At 40.5% G+C, this 24,541-nt stretch overlaps 1 protein-coding gene across 2 annotated transcripts in view; it reads left to right on the plus strand.

The window, feature by feature from the left end:
* LOC108106018 (echinoderm microtubule-associated protein-like CG42247) overlaps nt 1-22,843 on the plus strand; it is a 41,443-nt gene extending 18,600 nt beyond the window's left edge. The window contains exons 1-11 of one of the 2 annotated variants that reach the window (XM_017212867.1): nt 5,688-6,159; nt 11,444-11,638; nt 18,892-19,008; nt 19,461-19,849; nt 19,902-20,051; nt 20,130-20,301; nt 20,363-20,458; nt 20,524-20,922; nt 21,010-21,427; nt 21,496-21,892; nt 21,966-22,843. In XM_017212867.1, the coding sequence (XP_017068356.1) occupies nt 6,091-6,159; nt 11,444-11,638; nt 18,892-19,008; nt 19,461-19,849; nt 19,902-20,051; nt 20,130-20,301; nt 20,363-20,458; nt 20,524-20,922; nt 21,010-21,427; nt 21,496-21,892; nt 21,966-22,119 (2,556 nt within the window). In that variant the 5' untranslated portion in view covers nt 5,688-6,090 and the 3' untranslated portion in view covers nt 22,120-22,843. Of the gene's footprint in view, nt 1-5,687; nt 6,160-11,443; nt 11,639-18,891; nt 19,009-19,460; nt 19,850-19,901; nt 20,052-20,129; nt 20,302-20,362; nt 20,459-20,523; nt 20,923-21,009; nt 21,428-21,495; nt 21,893-21,965 lie in introns of those variants that run through there. The other variant, XM_041818216.1, reaches the window with a different exon arrangement.
* The last annotated feature ends 1,698 nt before the right edge of the window (nt 22,844-24,541 follow it).

Raw genomic sequence — 24,541 nt, forward strand, 5'->3', positions numbered from 1 at the left:
TTTTTAATATATTTTCCTTTGTGTAAGCACACAAACTAGATCCTTGAAAGGTTATTGCCTCCCTCCAGGAGGATTGTAAATTAAACAGGAAAAAAAAGGGGTCGCCAAACCTTGGCCAAAACGACTACCATAGCACGTGCCATAATCATTAACAAAAACTTGTCAAATGCAATAAATCTTTATGCATTTTTTTTTTTTGGCTTTGTGTATGCTTCCAACTTAAGTTGACCTCTATAAAAAAGCGAGAGGATAGGGCGGACCAAAACCAAGGCAAACCTAAGCTGAGCTGACGTTGGCCATTAATAAACCGCGCACATGTAGGAAATAATTAAAATTATACCAGCCCCCTTAACCAACCCGGCAGACGACGCACAAACAAACATTTTATAAATCATAAAAAATTATGTATTATATGCGTGTGCCCTGGGGGGGGGAGGGAACTCAAAAGGGGTTACCCGAACAATGGAGGGAAGAAGAAGGAAAAATTCCAAGAGCAAAGAAGGCTCGTTTCATGCATGAGAATAATTAAGCTATAAACCTCGACCTCTTTTCTTCAGGCCGCTTCACTTGTGAGCCTGAAATATTTACACCTAAAACAAATAATAAATGCCCAACAAATTATTTATGCACGAAGACTCGTCGCTGAAAATGGCGACGATAAGTCAGCCCCGGCTGCTCAACTTCCGCTAAAGAAAAGCTAGTAGGTAGGAAGGGTACAGCTGGGGTAACCCATATACATCATGACCTAACCTTGTCCATAATGTTTACTAATAATAATCCGCCCATGGCAGTCATGGAATCCGAACAAGGAACACACAATAAAAAAAATAATAATAAGGACTTGTAGGAGTCAGCGATGGCAGCTAAAAAATGCCGAGCCAAGCAGTAAAATGCCAGGCCAAACTATTTAAATCAAAAACTTCTCAACGTCGTCCAGCATCGGGAAAAGAGCAAATGGAATTTCCACACAGCAACAGAAAAGCTAAAGAAAATATGTATATATATATATATATAGGAGAGAAGAAGAAGAATGGAGAAAAAAAATTATGCAAAAGGCAAAAAGGAAACAAAGGCAAAGGAAAATGCGCGTTGGCAGGGCGGCGGTAAAAGGAAATTGCGAGTATTATTACGACTTTTATTAATTTTACCGCCGACCAACTTGCCACCACACCGCCGTGGCACACTTTGTACCATTTTGCGTTTTGGCCCCAAGTTCAGTTCGGGCCATGTCCAGTTGAAGTTTCTCACTAAACAACTTTGCACGCATCGAAGCGGCCAACTTTCGCGGACAACATATATTTTTTTTTTTTGTCGTCCGGTCTTTTTCGAAGCTCTCTCGAGTAGGATTTTCCTTTCGCTGATTTATGTATGACCGGGCAAAACTTTAAATTGTGTGCAGTGTGGCAGTAATCATTCTTGCAACGTCCAAAAATCGGTAAACTTTTATTAACAAGTTGAGCCTCGAGCTGGAGGCGTAGACGGAGATGGTTCCCCGAGTGGTGCAGCAGACAACAATAGAAATTGAAAATATGACCCCCAGCCGTGTGGTTCCACCAACAATTCCACACACAAACACACTTATGGAAAATTCCACCGGCTGGGAAAAGTGCAAGCGATGTCAACGCATGGCCAAAATACGAATTATTCTGGCCGTGTTTGTGGCTTTTATGAAAATATTTCGAATACCCATAAACTCAACGTCAATGAAAATGGCAGCGAAGCAAGTGCATTGTATATGCAGCTCTTTTTGTGGGAGTACAGTGAAGCCAAATGAGTGGGGGTGGTGATTAATAATGTATTTTAAAAATCGAAGTTTCTTTGGAAAATATTCTAAGAAAATTCTGCATTGAAGTGGATTTTTAGTGAGGATTTTTCTAAGATAAATTCATATCATAAATCAAGAAAATATGAAACTATTTTCTAGAGTCAACGAAGGCTAAAGTTATTATAGTTTAAAGATATTCCCATTTGATTCTTAAAGTTTTTTGATTTTATAAAGTTTATAAGAAGTTCTTAATATCACTTCTTAAAGTTAGTTTCTTCTACCGTTCATTTCTATTTCTGACTTAAAAACTTCTTGAACTTTTCACTTTGTAGTTCAATCTTGCCCCACTGTTAACAGGAATCGAACTACCCCACCCCCCAACCACAGGTTATCACCTTTATAGCACCATTCGCAAATATGGCAGTCGTTAAAGTGGAACAAACTTTTACCAACGTGGCCACAAGTCAAATAGAGTGAGCAATCGAGTTTCCACTTAAAAGTTGTGTGCGCAGTCAATCACATTTGTGCCACTGTCCAAACAATCACTGAATGACCATCGCACAATGGCTGTAAATTGCAGTTTCATATGCCATGGATCCCACTATCCAACCATACCAAAACTTGTATCTCTCTATGTATCTATCAATTTTCGGCGAGTTTTCATTTTCATTTTCATTTTCGGTTCATTGTCCACGTTGAACACGCTTTTGTTATTGTTTTATGCCAGAGAATGGCCATCAAATGTATCTGTATCTAAGTCTTTGTGTGTGCGTGTGTCTGTGTGTGTGTTTTTATCCGTTTCGAGTGAACAACAACAGTAACAGAATGTCCCGTTCAAGGAGGGGAGTGGGTGGCATGGCTGCCTGCTCTGGGTGATTGAATTGGGTGTGTATTTATTTTCATAGCCATGTTTGTGACACAATTGATTGGAAAAACATAAACATTGGATCACAGTGAGGGTGGTGGTGTATATGAGTCTGTGTGTCCGTCTAATACGTGTCCAAAGTTGAGTTGATTGTCATGTCAAATTTGCGGTGCAAGAGGGTCGAGATTAGAAAATTCTATTTATAAACATCAAGTGCTTGGATGGCAACCGGAGGAGCAGCTCATTCTCACCTGGCATCGGAATTGATGACTGCCGGCTGGGAAGTGGAGCAAAATCAATTTAATTCAATTAAAGTCAAAGCAAGCCAACAGAACTAAGACGATTTATTCCGACACGCTCTGAGAAACGAGAGGCAACACAAGCACAAATGGCCAAAAAGGTCGAGCTAACAAAATTAATCTTGACGGTAACCTTCAAGATAAATGTGAGGTAAACTGAGCTGGCCATTAAATACGAAGTTTATGTTGGAAATTTTTCGGAATTTAGTTTTGGGAAATTTAAATAGGTTTAAAGCCTACTTAAGCTTTTACTATTTCAGATTCACTTAAATTTAATTCACTTAAACATTTCCCTAACTAATTTCACAAAAATGCCTTCGCATAAACCCCATGTAAGTGAAGCAACAGCTTTTTGGCACTCATCCGCCCTATGGGACATCCCCATAAGTAGGCAGCAAATAATTGCGGTGTCGCATATTCAGCATTTTGCGAGTCGAGCTGCCTAGTTTTCCGCCCCAAACTTGTTTGAACAACCGCATTAAATGCCGTACCAAGTGACAATGCCAGACAAACATTCGCCGAGCAAACAAAAGAGCATAAAATATTTAATAAGCAGCCCCAAATCAGAAATCCCAGGCCCCTGTTTTTGGGCTGAATCATTTGTGCAGCTGTCGTGGCCGCAAACAAATATGGCAACGAGACTGACCGCAGGCAGATATCACAATATGCAAGCTAATAGCCAGTACTCATCCTCCCGTTGCATGCTAATTATTTCCATAATTTACCAACCCAAAAAAAAAACGAAAATAACACCAAGCTAGTGAACCTAACAATGGGCAATAACTGGCCTGAAAAGGCAAAAGCCACGTATTTCATGCATTTTCATTCAGAAAACCAAACAGAGAACCAAGAGCTGAGCAAAATTGGAAAAGGCAGAGGCAGATGTTGAAGTATTACCCCTAGGCCACCATATCAAAGGCAAATACAGGCGCAAAAAGATCCACTATATAAGGCAAAAAAACAGAAAGAAAGAAACCTGAGAGAGAGAGAGAGAGAGGAAAGAGAGATGGCGCGTGCTTGGTGCTAGTGAAATTCAAATACAACCGACATGGTAATAAATATCCATATAAGCCACTTCAAAGTGAAAAGCAATAAGCTAAACTACCACATCAAGTTGCCCAAGAACGGACTTGAATTTCCCCCCTCAAGCAGCCGCACCTGCCGCAAAACTATACATCAACACAAAGCCAAAAGCGGGCCAATAGTACCACCAATACCAATACCAGAAGCACAAACACCAATGCAAATGGTGGCTATATATGTGAGTGTGTGTGCTTATAAGAGCCGAAGGCGGATAGCGAAAGTGGCCGTCTCAGAGGGCAAAGGCAAAGGCAAAAACAAGAACAACCAAAACAACAAAGCAAAAAACAAAGCGGGGAAAACCCAAGCGCGCTCTAGTTCTTCCTCTTCTCTAGCATAGCGCTTTCCTTTGAGACTCTTTTCGCAAGTGAAAGTTATACGGCTCTTTTGGCACGCACACAAACACTCCGTTAGGAATATACTCGTATATATGAGCGTGCATAGTTCATTTCGTGATTTATCCATCAGAGTTGACCGATTTGCTGAGCTATAACCAGATCCAATTCCAAAAGATTGGTTTACTTTCAGGTTCACTTGATTAGTTGGCTGGGTTTTTGGGCGGCTTTGGGACTAAAGAAGTTAAAGTTATATACTCTTTACCTTACACATTTTATAATCAAGTCAAGTCTTTTTCAATTCAATGGAGATCTTTGGGCAAACTTCATCCCAAAGGCTTTAAAATCCATTGCATGGCCTAATTAAACTCAAAAAATATCTAAAAAAATGTAAGAAACGAATGGCTACTTGTTTAAGACTAAGCCGAAGTCTGAAACACAGATTATTTAATCAAGTTTCATTCAATTTACCTAAATTTAATAGAACTTTAAATCAGCATTGCAACAGCATTTAACAGAGAAATACCTACAGGAAATAGTTGAATAATTAAATGCGAGATAACAAGTGCAAGTGCTTTGAAAAGCTATTAAGAAAACCGCCTTCACAAGTATCTAATTGAAGTTAACTTCATTCGAACTAGTTCTTCAAGTGCGATAATCGGCCACAGCTCTGCTCGTCGAGGTCCATCGATGCATATCCAATATGGGCTTGGCCATAACTCGTGTATTGGCCCAGAGACTAAGCGTTGACCAATAGCTCATGCAGCAAATGTTTCTCTTAAGGCAAACAAATCAGAAGTACACACAGACATGAACATGGACTCGAATGCAAACACAAATACCCGGCCAAATGCAGATGTGTGTGTGTGTGTTAGTACGTTTCGAAGGGGATTTTTGGCGCGCAATTTCAGCGACGCCTTGTTGATTCACAACAGCAGCGCCCCCATGCGGCGAGTAGCAGAAGCAGGCAGCGGCACACATACAGAGTAGGGAAAAAGCAGAAGGCAAAAACGGAAGGGTGATGGCAGCTAATGGCCGCGAAGTTTTCGAGATTGACGGCCCTGATTTGGCCAAACAATAAATAAATACGAGTATACAAGAAATATGAGCATAGGTGGGCCATGAGTGTGTGAGTGTAAGAGAGAGTGTGACGAGTACATTGAGTACACTTCATGCCTGAATGCGCGAAAAGTGGAGAACTCAGGTGCTGAGTTGCCAATTTGAATATTCTTTATGTACACGCTATATAGAAGAATTTTTTTTTTTTTTTTTGGTTTTTATGACTGTGTGCGTGGTCACTATCGCTTCGACTGAGGACAGCGTAACGTATACGTACCGTTGCCGCTGCCTTTGCATTTCTTTCATTTTCTACTTTCATTCAGTTGCTCAGCGAACGCCAACGAAACCAAAACGAAATGTGTACTCAGTGTGCCGCCAATAATTATAGCGATAGAAAAAGCAACCAGGACAACGCTCCGCATAAATCAACCTTAGCGAATTAACTAATTTAAAGTGCAATTAAATGTAAATGATTTCAATTAACTCATTTGCGCGCAGAAAATTACATTTATTTTGCACTCTCCGGTCGTGGTTTTTTCTCTTTTTATTCCTTCGCCGCCTTCAACGTTTCCACGGACTTAATGCTGTGCGGCGGATAAAACTGCAACTGAATTAAAAGTGCCTCGAACACTCTACACACGCACACACACCATCGTACGGGAAACGGGAAAAGAAACTTTCGCTTAAATGTACATCGACGAGGATAGCGAGGAAAGTTCGCCCTTTGTGATGCTCACATCCCCCACCAAGTCTTGGGTCAGTTCAGTCCGCACAATGTAAACAAAGAGTCTGTAGACGACCGGGGGGTACTCCGGAGTCCACAGTGTCCGGCACATCACATCACACATCTCCGGATTCCCCAGTTCCCTCTTTTTGCCCTTCGCACACATCTCTTAATTTCACATTTCATTTTTTTTTTGCCCTCAGCAGAGAGAGAGAGAGAAATTGAGGAGCAGCGCACAGTGTGCGGGCGGTACAAAAAGTTGGCAAAAAGTTTAAATGACTTTTGTTGTTTTTCTAAGTGTTTTTTAATGGTCTACGTGTGCTGGCCGCCGAATCCTGTCCTCTCCTGCTGCTGCTGCCCTTCGTTGATGTATGCTCAATTTTAAATATTTCCCATCCTTCGCCTTCGACACACCGGCTGACTCGGCTAGCACTGAGATATGATTTCCGGAATGCTCAGCCACTGAAATTAAGTTCGTTAAATAAGTTCAAATCAAGTCATAATTGGAGCTGAAAGTAACTACTAACTTTTAATTCAATTAAAACTCTTGGTTTATTTTAATAAATCAGAGGTAAGGCCATTAAAAGTATTCGAATTTTTGATGGATATAATTACTCACTTTTAGAGATTATTCAGATATAGTTTCCCATTTCATTATCCTTATTTTTCACTGTGCTCTTCTCTGTGTACGACATGTGGCATGTGCCATGTCAGCGCAAATTTATGCTATGCCCAAAAAGTTCACACAACGTTGAGTAGATGATATTTACATTAGCCACTAACTTGCTCTAAACTGCTGATTAAGTGAAATGCATGAGTGTGTGTGCGAGAGTGTACTGTATAAAATTGCCAAACGAAATCGAAATAAATGAAAATCACAAACAAATCAAAGAAGGACGAGGCATATACTGGACTGGAGGATCCTATATTTATTTTTGCTTAAAAGTCAACATTTATTTTTGTTTATTTCCCTCTCATAAATTCCGAAAAGCCTAGCCCCTTTTAAAGCCACCACATTCATCATTTTCACTGTTGGCTTTTCAAATAATTTTTCATTACTGGCAAATCCCAATCTAATCCAAACAAAAACCACTAAAGGTGTGAAACAGTAAATATTACGTATACGCCTGGCAAAGCACATAAAATTGACCGTAAATTTTAAAACACATTTAGCATTAGCCAAACGCGAACGAATCTCTGGGGTAGCAGAGCAGGCATAAATGTCAATATGTATTTATATGTTTACCAAGTTTATTGAGCAAACTATTTTATTTGTTTACGCCAAAAACAAAAACCAATCTTTACCCCCGCAAGAAGCCCGAAAAACCGATAATAATCATAAAGATTGCTTTGGGGTATGGAAGTTTGGAGAGAGAGAGAGAGAGGGAGACATGGCGGCTTAAATATGCGTAAAATGCGGCATCTTAAGCTGCCACTTAGATGCTGCCACGCCCGCCCCCCAAAAAGTGAGCGGAGCCCCCTTTTTTGGTCCTTTAGCTGAATTTTCTGCCAGGCTGAACGTCAAACGTAGAAAGGGCTTTGAAGTTGCGTTTAGATTTTGCTGGCCCCTTTGTATTGAATTGGTGGTCTCTAGCAACTTGCTTAAAGTTTAATTGAGCGCGTAATTTAAGCTTTTGCCGAGCAGCCCCGCTCGGTACTTTGGTGCTTATATTAGTTGCTAAGTGGCAGGACCAGTTCCCCAACCCCACAAAAAATTCCACTCTTCTCAACCAAAGGGAGTTCCCTGTTCTCTCTTTGGTCTAGACCAAGTTTCACTCTGCTACCCCTAATCATGAATCTTTTTGGCTAAAATAAATATAACATTATTTGGTCATTCTGGATTTTCACTTTAATTAGTTTTTTGATATGTGCCTGGGCTGTATAAATCTGTGAAGTATCAAAAAAAGTATTTTTAATTAAAAGCAAGACTGGGCATATTGATTGTAGTAAGTCGAAGCAAGGAATACCTTAGATTACTCCTAAAATTACGAATATTAGAAACTAAATAAGTAACGATTTAACTTTGGAATTTGAAGGATCAAAACAGGACAACAAAAGTAACTTTTCACCTTTACTGCATACATTTTAAACATATTTTAATGCCCAACTTTAACTTTATAATAAATCGAACATGCCCCTATTTCTCACTTTAGCTTCCCAAAATCAAACTAAAATTTAAACTCGTACGCTTTGAAGTTTCCAATAAAAGTTCATTCAATTGGATAAGCTTTAAATAATTAAAAGTTAGTGGCGAAATTCTGGAAGCGATAATCGCATTATCATGGAATAATTATAAAATTCGATTAAATATATGGCATTAGCAAAGAAGCCATTGCCGAATATTGTGGCTAAATAGAGGCAGTGCCTGGTATTTATTTAGTCGTATTTTATTTTATTTAAATCACCGCAGGAGACTTTTTGTAGGCAATAAAAATTGGCAGCAAAAGAGCTTTTTATTTATTATTATTATGTTTTGGCGGAATTTTAATTGATTTTTTGCCAAGGGAAGGGGAGGGAAGTGTGTTCGTTCCCGTCAGCAGCAAACAACAATCATTGACACATGCACTGAGTTTTCCGGCTTTTCGTTTGCACGAGAACCAAATCTCTACAAACACACATACTCGTACAACACATAGATACGCACCCACACACACACACAACATTCCGAGTGTGGCATATTTGAATTTCTGCATTTTTGTTGAATTTCAATTAAAAGCCTTGATTTTGATGGTAACCTTGTGCACATGCTGGGCCCGAAAAAAGCATTATTGGGGTCAGCCCAGAGGGGGGGTTACGCCCTTCTCCACCTCGGAACTCCTTCTATCAAAAGCAAATGTGAAATTGCTGGCTGAGGAATTGTGTTAAAAACGAATTTACATTAATTTCAGTCTCCGCTCTTTGTTTCGTCCTTTTGGAGAGAAGAGCCCCTGTTTTCGGTCTACAATTATTGTATATCCCAACCCACCTTTTGCCGCCAATGCAAAATGGAAAGGCAAGGCAGGGCAAGGCAAGGCAAGGAAAGAAAGCAATGAAATTGGGGCCAGTAAAGAAGAAGAGTGGAGGAGCTGTGTGCTGGGCGGAGTGAAAAAGGAAAATTAAATTGAAAATCCATCGAAGCCGAATGTGGAATTAAAATTGAATTTTCACCTACGGATCAAACGAAATGAAACGAATCGAGACGATGCCAGGCAAAGACGAAAAACAATTAAAATTAAACAATTTATTTATTTTGAATTATGGCAACGACTTCTGTTTGTGGCAGAAAGCTGAAATATACGCCAGACCGAAAAATAGGAAAAATGCATTTGTCAAATTGAATGCTCAATTTAAAGGCTTCACTGCACACCACACACAAACCCCGAAACACACACTACACTCACACCCACACACACACACTCAGCAAAAGTGCAAAAATGCCACAAATATTTGTCAAAGCACTGCAAGCTTTTGAATGAAAATGGTATTTTAACCCCGGGGCAAAATGGTTGATGATTAGGCAAATGGAGAGAGCTTATGGGTAACTATAAATACTCGAACTTCTCCTCGAGCATTAACCGAAAAGCCAAGGGAGTCTGAGCCAGAGATTAGGCTGATAATTTATTCAGGCTGTGGGCCAACTAATCTCGCACTGTCAGTGACTCTAATCATTCAATGAGATGAAAGCAAATGCCAATACGCACGCACTCTGCGGCGGACTTCTTTCCAATTTGCGGCTATGCCACATATACCGCAGTGAAAGAGAGATGGTATCGTGACTATAATCTCAACGGAGGAACAGGATTAGAGCTTGTAAGATAGTAAAGGAAAGCCAAGCGAAAAACTTAACTAAAAGAGTTCCGTAAAGTTAAATAAAATAAAAGATTTTAGTAGGTGAATGATAGACATTTTGACATTCATTTGGCTTATTCAAGTGACTGAAAGTAAATTGATTGATTTATGTTCAAGAATTTTTATGTCAAGAATGTTTCAGCTTTCCTGGTTATATATTAAAGTCATGGTATTCATAACAACAAAGTCAAAAGTTAATTTATTTTAAACTTAATTAAACATTTTATACTACAAAAAACAAGAAAAAGGTAAAAACTAACACGTTTAGCTGTTGTTAAGTAGCTGGAATATGTTTTTAATACCCCAAGCTTACATCCATCTTATCCCAGCTCATCACTTCCATCTCATTCTTTACATTTTCTCACTCTCCCATCTAAAAGTCAAGCATTTCTGATGACTCTAAGCGTTGAAAGGTTGAGGTCTTAGTTCACAAGCCGAAAAAGAAACCGAAACCCAAAAATTCCCACCACATAGACACAAGTTTCGGTTGCTTGAATTTTGGGCAGTGCGTGTGTGTGTATTCGAGTGGGTGGTTCGAGATTTGCTTGATTTTGGTCAGTCGACTATGACGTGAGTGTGTGTGTGGGTGCGTGCCAATGTCCATGTCCATGTCCATGTCCACGTCCACAAACACGTCCAAATCCACATACACATCCATTTCCATTTCCATGGTCAAGCCAGGTCGGTGCGTGCTGCAAAACAATTTAATTAATTCCAGATTTGCGCGGAATTTTTCACGAAAGCCGCGATGGCAGAAATCTGTAAATGGCATATACAAACGCACCATATAACGAGGGGGAAAAGGGATGGCCTGGGCAGTGATGGGTAGTAGCTTGGTGTCGTTAGCTTTCCTACTCGATTTTTGATTATTGGAAAATTCAAATATATATAACTCAAAATTAAGATAAGTCCTAGGGAACTATATGTCTCCAAACTTTGTAAAATTTCGTAGGCTGAGTTAGGGATTTTAAAACAAAAAAGAAATGTTTAGTAATATTTTTTATTTTTAATATAAAAATGAAGTGAAAGAAATCATAATCTTGCAAGACTCAAATATGATTCTTATAATGCTACTTTAGTTACCTTTTTAGGCTTTTCAAACTATCGGCCAAAATACATAAAATTGAGTATAATATAAATCTTAGTTATTAAAATATTCACCCAAAGATAACTTTTCTACTACAACGTTTAGCTGAAACAAAAACTTCTTAATCAAAAACCACAATTTATTTGAATGACTTTTTTTCATTACTGAAAATGGGAGCTATAAACCATCTCTCCCCATATTTAGCCAGAATTTTTGGCTAAAACTTTATACCTTTTTTGATACACATGATTTACCATCCCATCTCTGTTGATGGGAAACTAGTCAATGCCGAAAATTCAACCATTCTCACGTACTTTTACTATTTATTTGTTTCTCACTTCCACTTTCCCACTCTCTCTCTCTCTTTCTTTCTCTCTCTTCCTTATATATTTACCGGACAGCCTGCCAGCTACGGCAAGAAGAACGGGATGTGGTATGCATCGCCTGGAAATCAGGGATGGGGCTCCAAGCCCGCCAGTCGGAAGCCCTCAATAATGGAAGCGGATTTGGGCACATTATCGACCACATCAGGCTCGATAAAGCGCAGCGCCGGCCGTGTGATACGCATCATCAATAATTTGGATCATTCGGTGCAGGTGAGTTCTGAAAGTCGTTGGGTTCTTCCATATCGTATTTATTGTTTCGGGGCCCCCCAGCCAACGTCATCAACAATGCACAAAAATATTTTTGGTTGGTTTTGGGGTTGGTTGGTGGGTGGGTTTTTGCATGGAAATTGCACCTCGTGCCTTGCATTTTCCACAACGATTGCGGCATTTTCGCTATTTTCGCAATTTCGTTTGTATTTGTGCCTGGGCAGCGATGCGTTGTGCAAATGTTTTAATTGCCGCGATTAAAGCGCACATCGGCCTGCAATATTTATGTAAATTTATGTTTGACTATTGCATTAGAGCCTCGAAACAGTAGACTGGTCCGTCCGTCCGTCGAGCAGCCTATAAAGTTTATTGAAATTTATGCAAAGTGCTAGCTGAAATACGCTGCCAAAGCCGAAAGCAAATATTTTAAGTAAATATGAGAAATATGTTTAAATATTTAAAGTAGAAATGCGAAGAGCTCACTGTTCGCAGTCGAAGTGGGTCAATATACATACATACATATCTATTTGGATGCGCCACCTGTCCACGGGAATTTGGTTGAACGTTTACCTTTCCGCTTCTCCAAATATGAGAGAGAGAGAGAGAAAAAAAAAGACAGGCCAACACTCAGAGTCGAGAGCCAAACCGATTCGCTTTTATTTGTATAAATATGTGCCATCAATATTTTATGGTCAGCGGAGTGTATTTATTTACTTTTTTATTTTCATCAAACCATGACCCAACTGACTTAACTGTCATTAAAGGATTCTGCACATAAATAATTTGACATTTTATTTTAACCAATGTGCGCAATGTGGAGGAAACCACTTCAATGTGTTTTTCAGCTCTTGAATTCTTGGATTGCCCCTCGGGGACGTCATTAGTTGCGGTTGCCATTTTTCAAATGCAATTCCCCCTTTTTTTTCCCACTCGGCTTTTCACTGCGTTATTATAATTTACATTTTATTTATGCATTTCCTATTTAAATATCCCGAGTGCAATCATTAATTTTTTATGCATACCCTTAAAAAAAAAAAACGGGCGCTCACTTTGACATTCAGTTTTGGTTTTTTTTTCTCTTTTTGGATTGGCGGCGGGTTCAGTCCGCCAGAAGTGTGCAATTAACCTTTGCCTACTTTCGGGGGCTATACTCCGCAGCAATCATATGGAAAATCAATTGTCCGTAATTTGTATTTTATTGTATGCAGCCAGAGAGTCGGGCCAACAGCCAAGAGCCAACAGCAACGAAATTGAAGCCACGGTCAATTTGGTAATTTCCGCTGACATACAAAAACAAGAATGCCGAAAAAAAAAAATAGCAAAAGGAAGAAGTCAAAAAAGCTTATAGATTATAGATTCGGGAAACGAAATTCTAAACATCCTTGCGATAGTTCCAATATTACTTTTTAAAATATAATTTTTATTATAATTTTATTTGAAAAAAAATAATAAAGAAATAAATTTCTCACATTTTTGATATATTTAGCACTTAAAAATAATAAGTTCCTTAAAAAACCTTGCTTAAGTCACAAAATATATTTATGAAAAATTTTATTTTAAATTATATTTTTGTATTTTTATTTTATATATATTTAAATGGTTTTCTTCCAATCTACACTACCCTTTTGTAAGAGAATAACGAGGAAAAGCCTGGCAAAAACTTTGCAGTCAGGTGTATGGCCCCATAACTCTTTTACTCTCGCTCCGCCACACCCGTACTCGTAATTTATGTTATTATTACGAAAATGCCTTTAAAATATGAATTGGCTTTGGCACTATAGAGGTGGCCGCAACATTTGGACCACCTACCATGCCCACCTTTCGTTCGACCGTTGTCGTAGTAACGTTTTATGGTAATTTCCCTAAGTGCAAGTAACATTTCTGTAGCCCCTTGTTTTTTTTAGCCGGTCGAGTAGTTGGGTTGGGGGCGCATTCGTGCAGTTTTATGAATCAAAAGTACATTTTACGTTGTGGGCGTTTCGCCACCTTTCAGCACGTGGGCTGCAACCTTGGCGAAGGCCGCACCTGATCGGGCCAATTAAAGGCGGACCAAAGCCGTGACAGGTACTTTGGCGCATTCGCCAGTCTGGCGGAGATGTTGGCCGAGCCCAAATCGAATCTCATTAATGGCCAAGTCCATTGTCTTGGGGGGAACTAGAAAACAAAGGCAGTCGATTTTCTCATTTTCCCAGCCACTTGCGAGACACCCCTAATGGAGTTTGCAATGCAAATTTGACCAAAGTACAACCGACAACAAAAGCGAAAAAGGAAATTGTAGTAGTCATAGTGTTTGTTGCTGCTGTTGAACCCAACTCTGCACGCGCTCATTGACCAAGGCCAAGGACATGTCGCTACTCGTTTGCCACGACCCACAACGAAGTCTGGGCGAAAATAATATATACAAATATATATACATATATATATGCTTGGGCATTGTGTGCTCCATGTACTCCATGGCAAAACACCAAAAGTACGGAGTTCTGACGCCGATTGCATTACACGTACATTACCCCGAGCTCCGGTTCCGAGTTCCTAAAACTTAAAGTACTGTAGAGTGGAAATATGGGAAATAAGGATGTCTCAAATCATCTTACCACTTTTCATCATCATCAAGAAATGCAAATGATTTTCCTTTTATCAAATATGTAGTCGGTAGTAAAAAATGTTCATGTTTATCAACCTTGTTAAATGTTTTATAAAAAGCGATATTGTAAACCATGTTTGATCGGTTATCGGAATCATATCGATATTTAGGGTGACCATTTAGTCAGCCTACTACTAATAATAAAGATAATTTTCAAAAGGCAGCTTCTGCTGCACTATTATAAAACTTTACAAAAAGTATTAAATGTTGACAACAAAAAGCTAAAGTCGACATATTAAACATTATAGCTTATATCTTGAAAAACAAATAAACTCTTTTTTTATTATTTGCTATACGAGTTCAACTTTCAAAAGCTCTCTTTTAAAAGCATTATTAAAAACAAGTATTAAATACTCTCAGATTTTCAATATATTTTACCCCAATTTGTTGACACTGTTCAGACCACTTCACCACCCACTTATTGTCTGAGACAGTGTCTGTATTTTGTGTCCCAGCCTGCGAGGAGTCCCATGTTTGTGTTTATTTGTTTTGAGTGTGTCTGGGCTGCACATCTACATCAGCATCGACATCTATATCTGTAGCTACATCAAGTGTTCGTCGGGGTAATGCAATTGAAAGCCGCAATAAATGGCTATGCATAATGGCAGGCTACTCAATATTGGCGGTCCCTCGACTGCACAATATATACAGATATATATGTATGTATATAGATATAGATATATATCACCCGATAGTATAGTATAGTGCTTGGGTATTTGGCAAACTAAAGTGCAACGTGTCGCATTGCACTTGGCTGTTGTTTGACTTTTTCAACTTGCAGCTTGAAGCTTACGTGTTTGACGTAATACGAGAAACTTTGGGTATTAGGTGTTTATGAACATACTAGAATGGCTTGCCCTATACACAGATAAAAATATTATCTAATAAATAACTAAAATATTGCAGATATTGATAATTAAACTAAAAATAACTTTAAAAGTTGGTTATAAAGTCTTCTAGCTTACAAGCTTATGTTATTTTTTCAGTACTATAATAATCATTAATAAATCATAAATAATTTCCTAAGATAAAACCCCTTATCGTTGATATCCGATCTCTGTGTACGGAGAGGTAGCACTTTTTGATCAAGTATACGCCACAGGGGCACTGAACAGTGGACGTAAGGTGGAAAAAGGGGAACAAAGACACCAGCCTCACCTGACATACCTCTTTCATGTGTGTGTGCTTTCAATGAAGGCAAACAGAAAAAGGCAGGGAATATGTAAGTAAGCTCGGAGCACAAAAAAAGCAGCTCAGAGAATGGTTTCAGTTTCCATATCCATGGAATACGCTGTACAAACTGAATACCTGGATTCGAATTGCCGAGACCAGCAAGGGAATTTTCAATAAATGGAAAAGCTTCTTGGAAAAATTTTCAAATTGTGTAAGAAGTCCAGAGGCTAGCAAAAGGCGATACAAAAAGGAGATGAGCAAAGATGGAATATCTTTAAAGGGAATTTATTTAAGATAACTTCAAGTAAATCATATTCCAAAGTCAAACAATTCAGCAATAAATGATTTAGTTTTTAATGATTTATAATGTCCTAGAAACATTTTCCATATCCCCATTTCCAATTGCTTTCTTTCTTGTGTTTTTCATTTAAATTACTTGTGTTCCCTTTATGCAACTCAACGAAAGTTGACAACAATAAGGACGACAACGGCGCTGCAGTTTAACGTCTTTTGTTTTATGCATGTTTGTATTTTATTGGAATTCCTTTGTGTGTATGGAGATAGGAAAAGGGGAGAAGGAGAACGGAGAAAAAAGCAGTTGCCGCAAACGAAAATATTTGGAAAATTTGCATGGTTTTGACGTCACCAAGATTAAATCAACCGTGCAACGGCCGAGCGATTGAATGCCTGAAAAACCAGCACAATTTTCCAGACGACGAGAAATGCTGACAATTTAAATCACACACACAGACATACCATTCATATTGGGACACACACTGTCACTCACACACACACATACAGGACGAAGGGAAAATGGAGGTCCTGGCCATTTCCTTCCGGCAGCTGTTTGCCAGCTTCTCCTCAACCGATTTCCACCTGCTACCGCATTCGAAAAGTGCACGTAATTGGCTTAACAAACGCCATTTGTTTGGGGTCACGTGATTGCAGCTGGCAACGTACCCGATAATGTAATTATTTGCTCACATAATTATATTTGTTTATAGTCCATGTCCATGTCGGTGCCCATATGCCTCATCAAGGCGTCTTCAGAATGGCTCCCAAGTGTCCATATATTCGGCACACCCACACATTCTCGTTGTTACATCAATTTGTGGGGGTGTGCAATAGAGGATGCGACGGAGACACACATTCATGCATAATTTATGGCATAGACATCGACAGTTTGTGCTGCCTTTCGGGCCCGAAATGCATCGCACTAAATTATTAAAAGCATCTTTTCAGCTTCTGTCCTGTCAATTAATTTTCCAGTAAATTAAGTGACAGTCGATTGGGCTGCCGAAAGAAAAGTTTAGGAAAACTTTGCCCACATGCAGTTGAAATTTAATAGCAAATGGGGCAATAATTTGCCTAATGGATATGACTTTTTAAGAGCTGGCAACATTTAAGACTGTATTAGGTTGAAAAGAATAAGTTACTAGCTAAACTAAATCCTAATACTCCATTGGCAGAACTTTACTTAAATAGCATCCTTTAACAAAATCGTAGTTTACTTTGAAATACAAAAATAGGAACTTTAAAGCAAGCCAATGCCTGGAATATTCACCATTTATTTGATGAAAGGCCCAACTCTTCCATCACCATTTGAATTTCAAAACATTTTTGCCGGACAATTGTGTCGCAGGTGCTACGCTTTGATAAACCATAAATAAATTGTGATAAATAGAGGCACACAATCCATGGGGTCCGGTGCGGTCCGGCTCGAATCGGTATACACCTGAACCAAGTCCACCTAACGACCCATAAAAGACATGCGTTTCGACTACCGAAATGGTCGTCACTGTAAATCAAATTGCCAACCGTAAAAAAGGTCTAGAAATTGGCAAAAGAAAAATAATAACATTTTCGATGAAGTTGAAAGCGTAAAATGATTTTTGCTTCTGACCAAAAGGATTAGAACGAAAGACTTTAATATTAGGAATTACAAAATTACCAGGAAAAGGTAAAGGAAAACTCTAAATTAAAAAAAAAGAACTTCTGCAAAACAGACAACCAAATCATAATCAAAAGTTACAATCTACCAAAGTCAGTAAAACTTTTCCTGCAACTGATAGTTCTCGGCCTACTTCGATGATAATTATAATTGATTCACAAATTCACCGAAAAAGTTGTAATATTCGGTCAAGCCTAGCCAAAAGTCAAATTTCCAACTTTTTCGCCAAAAACTTCAAAATGAGCTGGATAAATGCGTTACTTTTGGAGTGGAGGGAAAAGTTAGAATCTGGTTTTTACATCATTTTTTTTGTTTTTTGTGTTTTCTGTTTGCCGACAATCAGTCCGACCTGGGTGGGAAAATTAAGTGGCAGCAATGTGCGGGGAAAACCACTCAACACGGACATAAAACCATTAAACGGACGCCTTTTTCGAAGCCAAACTAAATACATAAATTAAACCAAGCTCGGTCCAGACAACGACGAAAGTTTATCGTTGTGTCTCCTGGTCCAAAATCTCGTCCTTTTTCCACCAAATAAAAACTTCCATGGCAGCTGCTTTAATTCTATGCCAGACCCTATAATAGGGAAATGATGATGGAGATCCTGGCAGAAGTGGAGAGACAAATTCTTCTTTAACACGCGTGAATAACTGTTATCAAGACCCTGAAGGTCATTAAAACTCAAGTATTTCACTTGAAAAATAAGCAGCGAAAGCAGAAAAGCCAAAGTCAAGCGCCAAAGCCAACAAATGCAACAAAGCATGGCCTTCATTGTGGGGGCGGTGGGTGTGTTTTTTGAGGGTGTTTTTCACTGGGTCGTTGTGCGTGGGGTGCACCCAATTATGAGCGAAAAAAAGCTCGAGTGCAACAACAATAACCATATCTACAATGGGGCGAAGGCAAACAAAGCTGATGCACAGAGGAAAATTCACCAAAGGATATTGACATTTTTGGGATCAAATACTACATTTCTATTTTTTACATTGTTTTGAACAATTCTTTCTTTTCTTAGCGGTAAAATAAAGATGAAGACTTTCACAAAAATTGCAATAAGCTCCAACTAACTGGCTGATTTTTCTACCAGTGCTTTTCACAACAAATAAAATGTATTAAGCATTAAAAGAAAACGCAAACTGGGTCACAGACTCGATTTGTGGGGCGCGCGTCAAAGAAAAGTAGATGTGGATGTGGTCGAGGATGCGACGAGGACGCACAAGTCGACGACAACATATAATTATAAGCATTACTAAAACCGAGAGAGAATCGAGGGGGAAGTCGGGACTATTATAAGTCACTAAACGGAAGTTGCGTGCCATGACTAAATTTTTGACCGCAGGTCAAGCAAAATGTGTTGAAAGGGCCCCGTAGTACATATGTAGCTACTTGCCAGACTAATTACCCGTCCAGATTTAACACGTGATTTTACACATACACAAATCTATATACTCATGCTACATATATCCCCCACTCTGTTTTCCCCTTTTTCAGTGTCGCGTTTTGTTGAACCTACGCACCTCGCAGCCGTTTGAGGAAGTGCTCGAGGATTTGGGTCAAGTGCTGAAAATTAACGGAGCAAAGAAAATGTACACAGGCACTGGCCAGGAGGTATGTGAATTTCCGGGGGGTTAGTATGGATGTGGGCTGTTAAGCCGCACGACCTTGACACGGCCTAATAACTTAATGAAGACCCGAACTTAGCCGACATGCAAAATGATTTGACAAATTACTCTCTCCGACCACACGCATAGTACCAAAAACCCTAAACGGTCATTCATTTTGGGTTTTTCTACACTAAATCAATATTCACTATTACTTTTCATAAGCAAAATACTTTAAGACAGAGCAGTTATTTGTTGATTTAACAAATAAGAGAGTTGTAATTAGTTAAATTTTGATTAAAAAGAAGATATTGACATGTATGGATTATTCAACACGCCACAGCAGAATACAATCGAATCATCTTATCTTAGCTTAACATCGGTTATCGAAATAATATCGATATTTAAGCTAGCCACCCAATTTACTACTGCAATTTACATCCAATTCCAATTTGATAGGTCCGCAGTTTCTCACAACTGCGAAATGAGTTCGCTGACGTGGACACATTCTACCTGGCCACAGGCACAGCCTTGATCGCTGGCTCGCCCATCCGGCGCTCTCGATCCCGCCCTTCTGTAGTGGCTGCTGCACCCATTCTACCCACGGACGAGCTGCCCAAGGTGCCGCTGCGAGGGGCACGACCGCGAAGTAAGAGTCGACCACGGATACTTTACGCTCCGGAAAGCGAGATACTGCGACCGAACGGCGAATACACGATGCTGGACATCATGAAGGAGGAGCCCACCAAGGTCACAATCCGGGGACTGCGGCGCACCTTCTATCCGCCCGTTCACCATGCACCGGCCGACAATTCCCCGCCGGACAAAAAGCTGCAGCTACAATGGGTGTAAGTATAGTAAAATGAACCTAAAAATCTTTACTGAGATGTAATTTTCTAGCCATGGCTACCGTGGCATTGATGCACGGCGCAATCTCTGGGTCCTGCCCTCCGGAGAGCTGCTCTACTACGTTGCCGCCGTGGCTGTACTTTTCGATCGTGACGAGGATGCCCAGAGGCACTACATAGGCCACACTGAGGATATAATGTGGTAAGAATAAAAAAGTCATAATTAATGTTGATAAATTAAGGTATTTTAATATAAACATTGTAAATCCTCTCCTTCTAGCATGGATGTGCATCCCTCCAGAGAGTTAGTAGCCTCTGGTCAGAAGGCAGGACGAGATCGCAAGTCGCAGGCGCACGTTCGCATTTGGAGCACCGAGTCCCTGCAAACGCTCTACGTCTTTGGTATGGGCGAACTCGACAGCGGCGTAACTGCTGTTGCCTTCTCCCAGCTGGTAAGTCGTGCCCCCAGGAAATAAACCCAATTAGGAAATAACCAAAGCTATTCCCTTGCAGAACGGAGGCAGCTACATATTGGCGGTGGACAGCGGACGCGAGAGCATCCTGTCCGTGTGGCAGTGGCAGTGGGGTCACCTGCTGGGCAAAGTGGCCGTAAGTCCGCCTAAGCCAGCCCACTTAAGACGCCGCCCTAATTCCGATTCTCGACTCAATTACAGACCCTGCAGGAGGGCTTATCGGGGGCAGCCTTCCACCCGTTGGACGATAATCTCATCATCACCCATGGACGAGGTCACCTAGCCTTCTGGCACCGACGCAAGGATGGTTTCTTTGAGCGCACAGACATTGTGAAGCAGCCATCGCGTTCCCATGTGACCAGTGTGCAATTCGAACCCGATGGCGATGTGATCACAGCGGATTCGGATGGCTTCATTACCATCTATTCGGTGGACTCTGATGGTGCCTACTTTGTCCGCACGGAATTTGAGGCGCATAACAAGGGCATCGGCTGCCTGATCATGCTGGGCGAGGGCACTCTACTCTCCGGAGGCGAGAAGGATCGCAAGATCGCCGCCTGGGACTCCCTGCAAAACTACAAGAAGATCGCCGATACGAAGGTATGTAAAATATTAAAAAATAATATTTTGGAAAAATTTTTTAAAGTGTAGGAAAAATGCTTTTCATTGAAAATTTTGAATTCGCAGCTCCCCGAAGCCGCTGGCGGCGTGCGTACCATCTATCCGCAGCGCCCTGGCCGGAACGACGGCAATATCTACGTCGGCACCACGCGTAACAACATCCTGGAGGGCTCGCTGCAACGCCGGTTCACCCAGGTGGTGTTCGGCCACGGGCGGCAATTGTGGGGACTAGCCGCCCATCCGGACGACGAGCTATACGCCACCGCCGGGCACGACAAGCACGTGGCCCTTTGGCGCAAGAACAAGCTCATCTGGACCATACAAACGGGCTACGAGTGCGTGGCACTGGCCTTCCATCCCTTCGGAACCCTGGCCGCCGGCAGCACCGAGGGACACCTGCTGGTCATCAACTGCGAGAACGGGGCGGTCATGCTGACCCTGAGGGTCTGCGGGTCACCCCTCAATTGTGTGGCATATAACCAGGGTAAGATATATAAAAAACATATATTGTCTAATAAACATGTTTAATTTAAACGCCTTCCCTTTTCCCAGTTGGCGACATGATCGCCATGGGGTCCCAGAACGGTAGCATTTACCTCTTCCGTGTGTCACGGGATGGTTTCTCCTACAAGAAGGTGAACAAGATCCGTGGATCGCAGCCACTGACCCATTTAGATTGGAGCATGGACGGCAACTTTGTCCAGACGGTGACCATCGATTTCGACCTGCTCTTCTGGGATGCCAAGTCCTTGTCCCCAGAACGCAGTCCCATTGCCATGAAAGACGTCAAGTGGCTGACCAACAACTGCACCGTCGGTTTCCTGGTGGCGGGGCAGTGGAGCAACCGTTACTATAGCACCACCAACACTATCGTCGCCACCTGCAGTCGCTCCGCCGCCCACGACATGCTAGCCTCCGGTGACGCCGAGGGTTATCTGCGATTGTTCAGGTAAGTTGCGGAAAAAGTGTCAAAAGTAATCAAAAATGTAGCTATATAAAATTTTTTTATTACCCCTTTTTAGGTACCCATGCATCTCACCGCGCGCCGAGTTCCACGAGTCCAAGGTATACTCCGGGATGCTGGCCTGTGCCCGTTTCCTGTGCGGCGACCACACGCTCATCACCGTGGGCGGCACAGACGCGTCCCTGATGGTGTGGGACATTGTCGAGGAATAGCTGAAATGGCCACCGTGGCACCGCACCGCCGCCCAATACGAGGCCAGTTACTCAGACTACTGGCACCGACGAGCCTCGAGGGTCTCCTCAACGATCCTTGATAGCGATTCGGTGGACTACCCGTAGTTCCAGTACCAAGGAACTCAAAAATGGGCAGCGAACTGCTTGCTAGATCCAGACGAAAAACAACAATTGGCCAGCGTTCCGTTTTTGGTTTTTAGACGAACAAAATATTGATATTAGATAATTGCACGTAATAAGAGAGAAATTCAACATTTTCGAGACGTTTTTGAGAAAAGTGAAAAGCGCACCAGCAACGAGCAATGAGCACCAGCAGCAGCAGTCCAGCAGTAATCCAAAAGTTGGCTTCCACTCAGAAAATTGAATCTTCCGTTCCGGTCTTGCCATCTGCATTTGTCCCCTACGCTCCACATTTGTTTGAGCCCCAATCCCCCCTCGAACTAACTCTCCATGCCACTGGTGGATCCAAAACTATAACCCTAAAATGACGAAACAGCATATAAATACTTCATCTTCCAGAAAAGTTGTCAATATTCTTCCGAACAAATGCAGCAAACCAGACAGCAAGTGACAAACAGACATACATCTCACCCGAATCACCTACACGGATAACGAAACCCAAGTGCACTTCCAACATATATATACTTATATATACATATATCGAATGTGTATTGTTATAGCAATTTTTATTATAAGCGTTGAAATAAATAAACAGTTTGAAACGGAGCAAGAAGTGCGGGCAACTATCAATTTATCGATTATTTCGGAAGGTCAGCAGTCGAAGTCGTAGTTCTGATTGCAAACTCGATAGCTTAAAAATAACGGCGCCACTGAGCTGAGGTAAAATACCTACTTTTTAAAAATAGGGGTAGGATGCAGGACACTTGGCTTGAAGGATTTTCTGGTATTCAGTTCTTTTACTTTTAATATGTGTGACTAAAGAAATAATCAGTTATTTTTTTATAGTTTGTATCAAACATCTTTTATGTTTTTCATTTAAATATCCACGAGGTATGACATTCCATGTTACGATCATTTTTGGCTTCGTAATGAAGAAAATACTGATAGCGGGACAGACCGATTTTCGGACACTTCTTGAGTGTGGTACACAGTTCGACGGGGAATTTAAATACGAGTTCAACGAGGTATGACATTCCATGTTACGATCATTTTTGGCTTCGTAATGAAGAAAATACTGATATTTTAGGCCACAAAGCGGGACAGACAGATTTTCGGATTTTTGGAAAAATAAAAATTTACGAAAATTCTCAAAAAAATCACTTTTTGAGTGTGGTACACAGTTCGACGGGGAATTTAAATACGAGTTCAACGAGGTATGACATTCCATGTTACGATCATTTTTGGCTTCGTAATGAAGAAAATACTGATATCTTATGCCACAAAGCGGGACAGACCGATTTTCGGATTTTTTGAAAGGGGTAACATCATAAAAATTTACGAAAATTCTCAAAAAAATCACTTCTTGAGTGTGGTACACACTTCGACGGGGAATTTAAATACGAGTTCAACGAGGTATGACATTCCATGTTACGATCATTTTTGGCTTCGTAATGAAGAAAATACTGATAGCGGGACAGACCGATTTTCGGACACTTCTTGAGTGTGGTACACAGTTCGACGGGGAATTTAAATACGAGTTCAACGAGGTATGACATTCCATGTTACGATCATTTTTGGCTTCGTAATGAAGAAAATACTGATATCTTATGCCACAAAGCGGGACAGACCGATTTTCGGATTTTTTGAAAGGGGTAACATCATAAAAATTTACGAAAATTCTCAAAAAAATCACTTCTTGAGTGTGGTACACACTTCGACGGGGAATTTAAATACGAGTTCAACGAGGTATGACATTCCATGTTACGATCATTTTTGGCTTCGTAATGAAGAAAATACTGATATTTTAGGCCACAAAGCGGGACAGACCGATTTTCGGATTTTTGGAAAGGGGTAACATCATAAAAATTTACGAAAATTCTCAAAAAAAAACACTTTTTGAGTGTGGTACACAGTTCGACGGGGAATTTAAATACGAGTTCAACGAGGTATGACATTCCATGTTACGATCATTTTTGGCTTCGTAATGAAGAAAATACTGATATCTTAGGCCACAAAGCGGGACAGACCGATTTTCGGATTTTTTGAAAGGGGTAACATCATAAAAATTTACGAAAATTCTCAAAAAAAAACACTTCTTGAGTGTGGTACACAGTTCGACGGGGAATTTAAATACGAATTCAACGAGGTATGACATTCCATGTTACGATCATTTTTGGCTTCGTAATGAAGAAAATACTGATATTTTAGGCCACAAAGCGGGACAGACCGATTTTCGGATTTTTGGAAAGGGGTAACATCATAAAAATTTACGAAAATGCTC

This window comes from Drosophila eugracilis, unplaced genomic scaffold (genome assembly GCF_018153835.1).
Source record: "Drosophila eugracilis isolate 14026-0451.02 unplaced genomic scaffold, ASM1815383v1 contig_2154, whole genome shotgun sequence".
Taxonomy (NCBI): Eukaryota; Metazoa; Arthropoda; class Insecta; order Diptera; family Drosophilidae; genus Drosophila; species Drosophila eugracilis.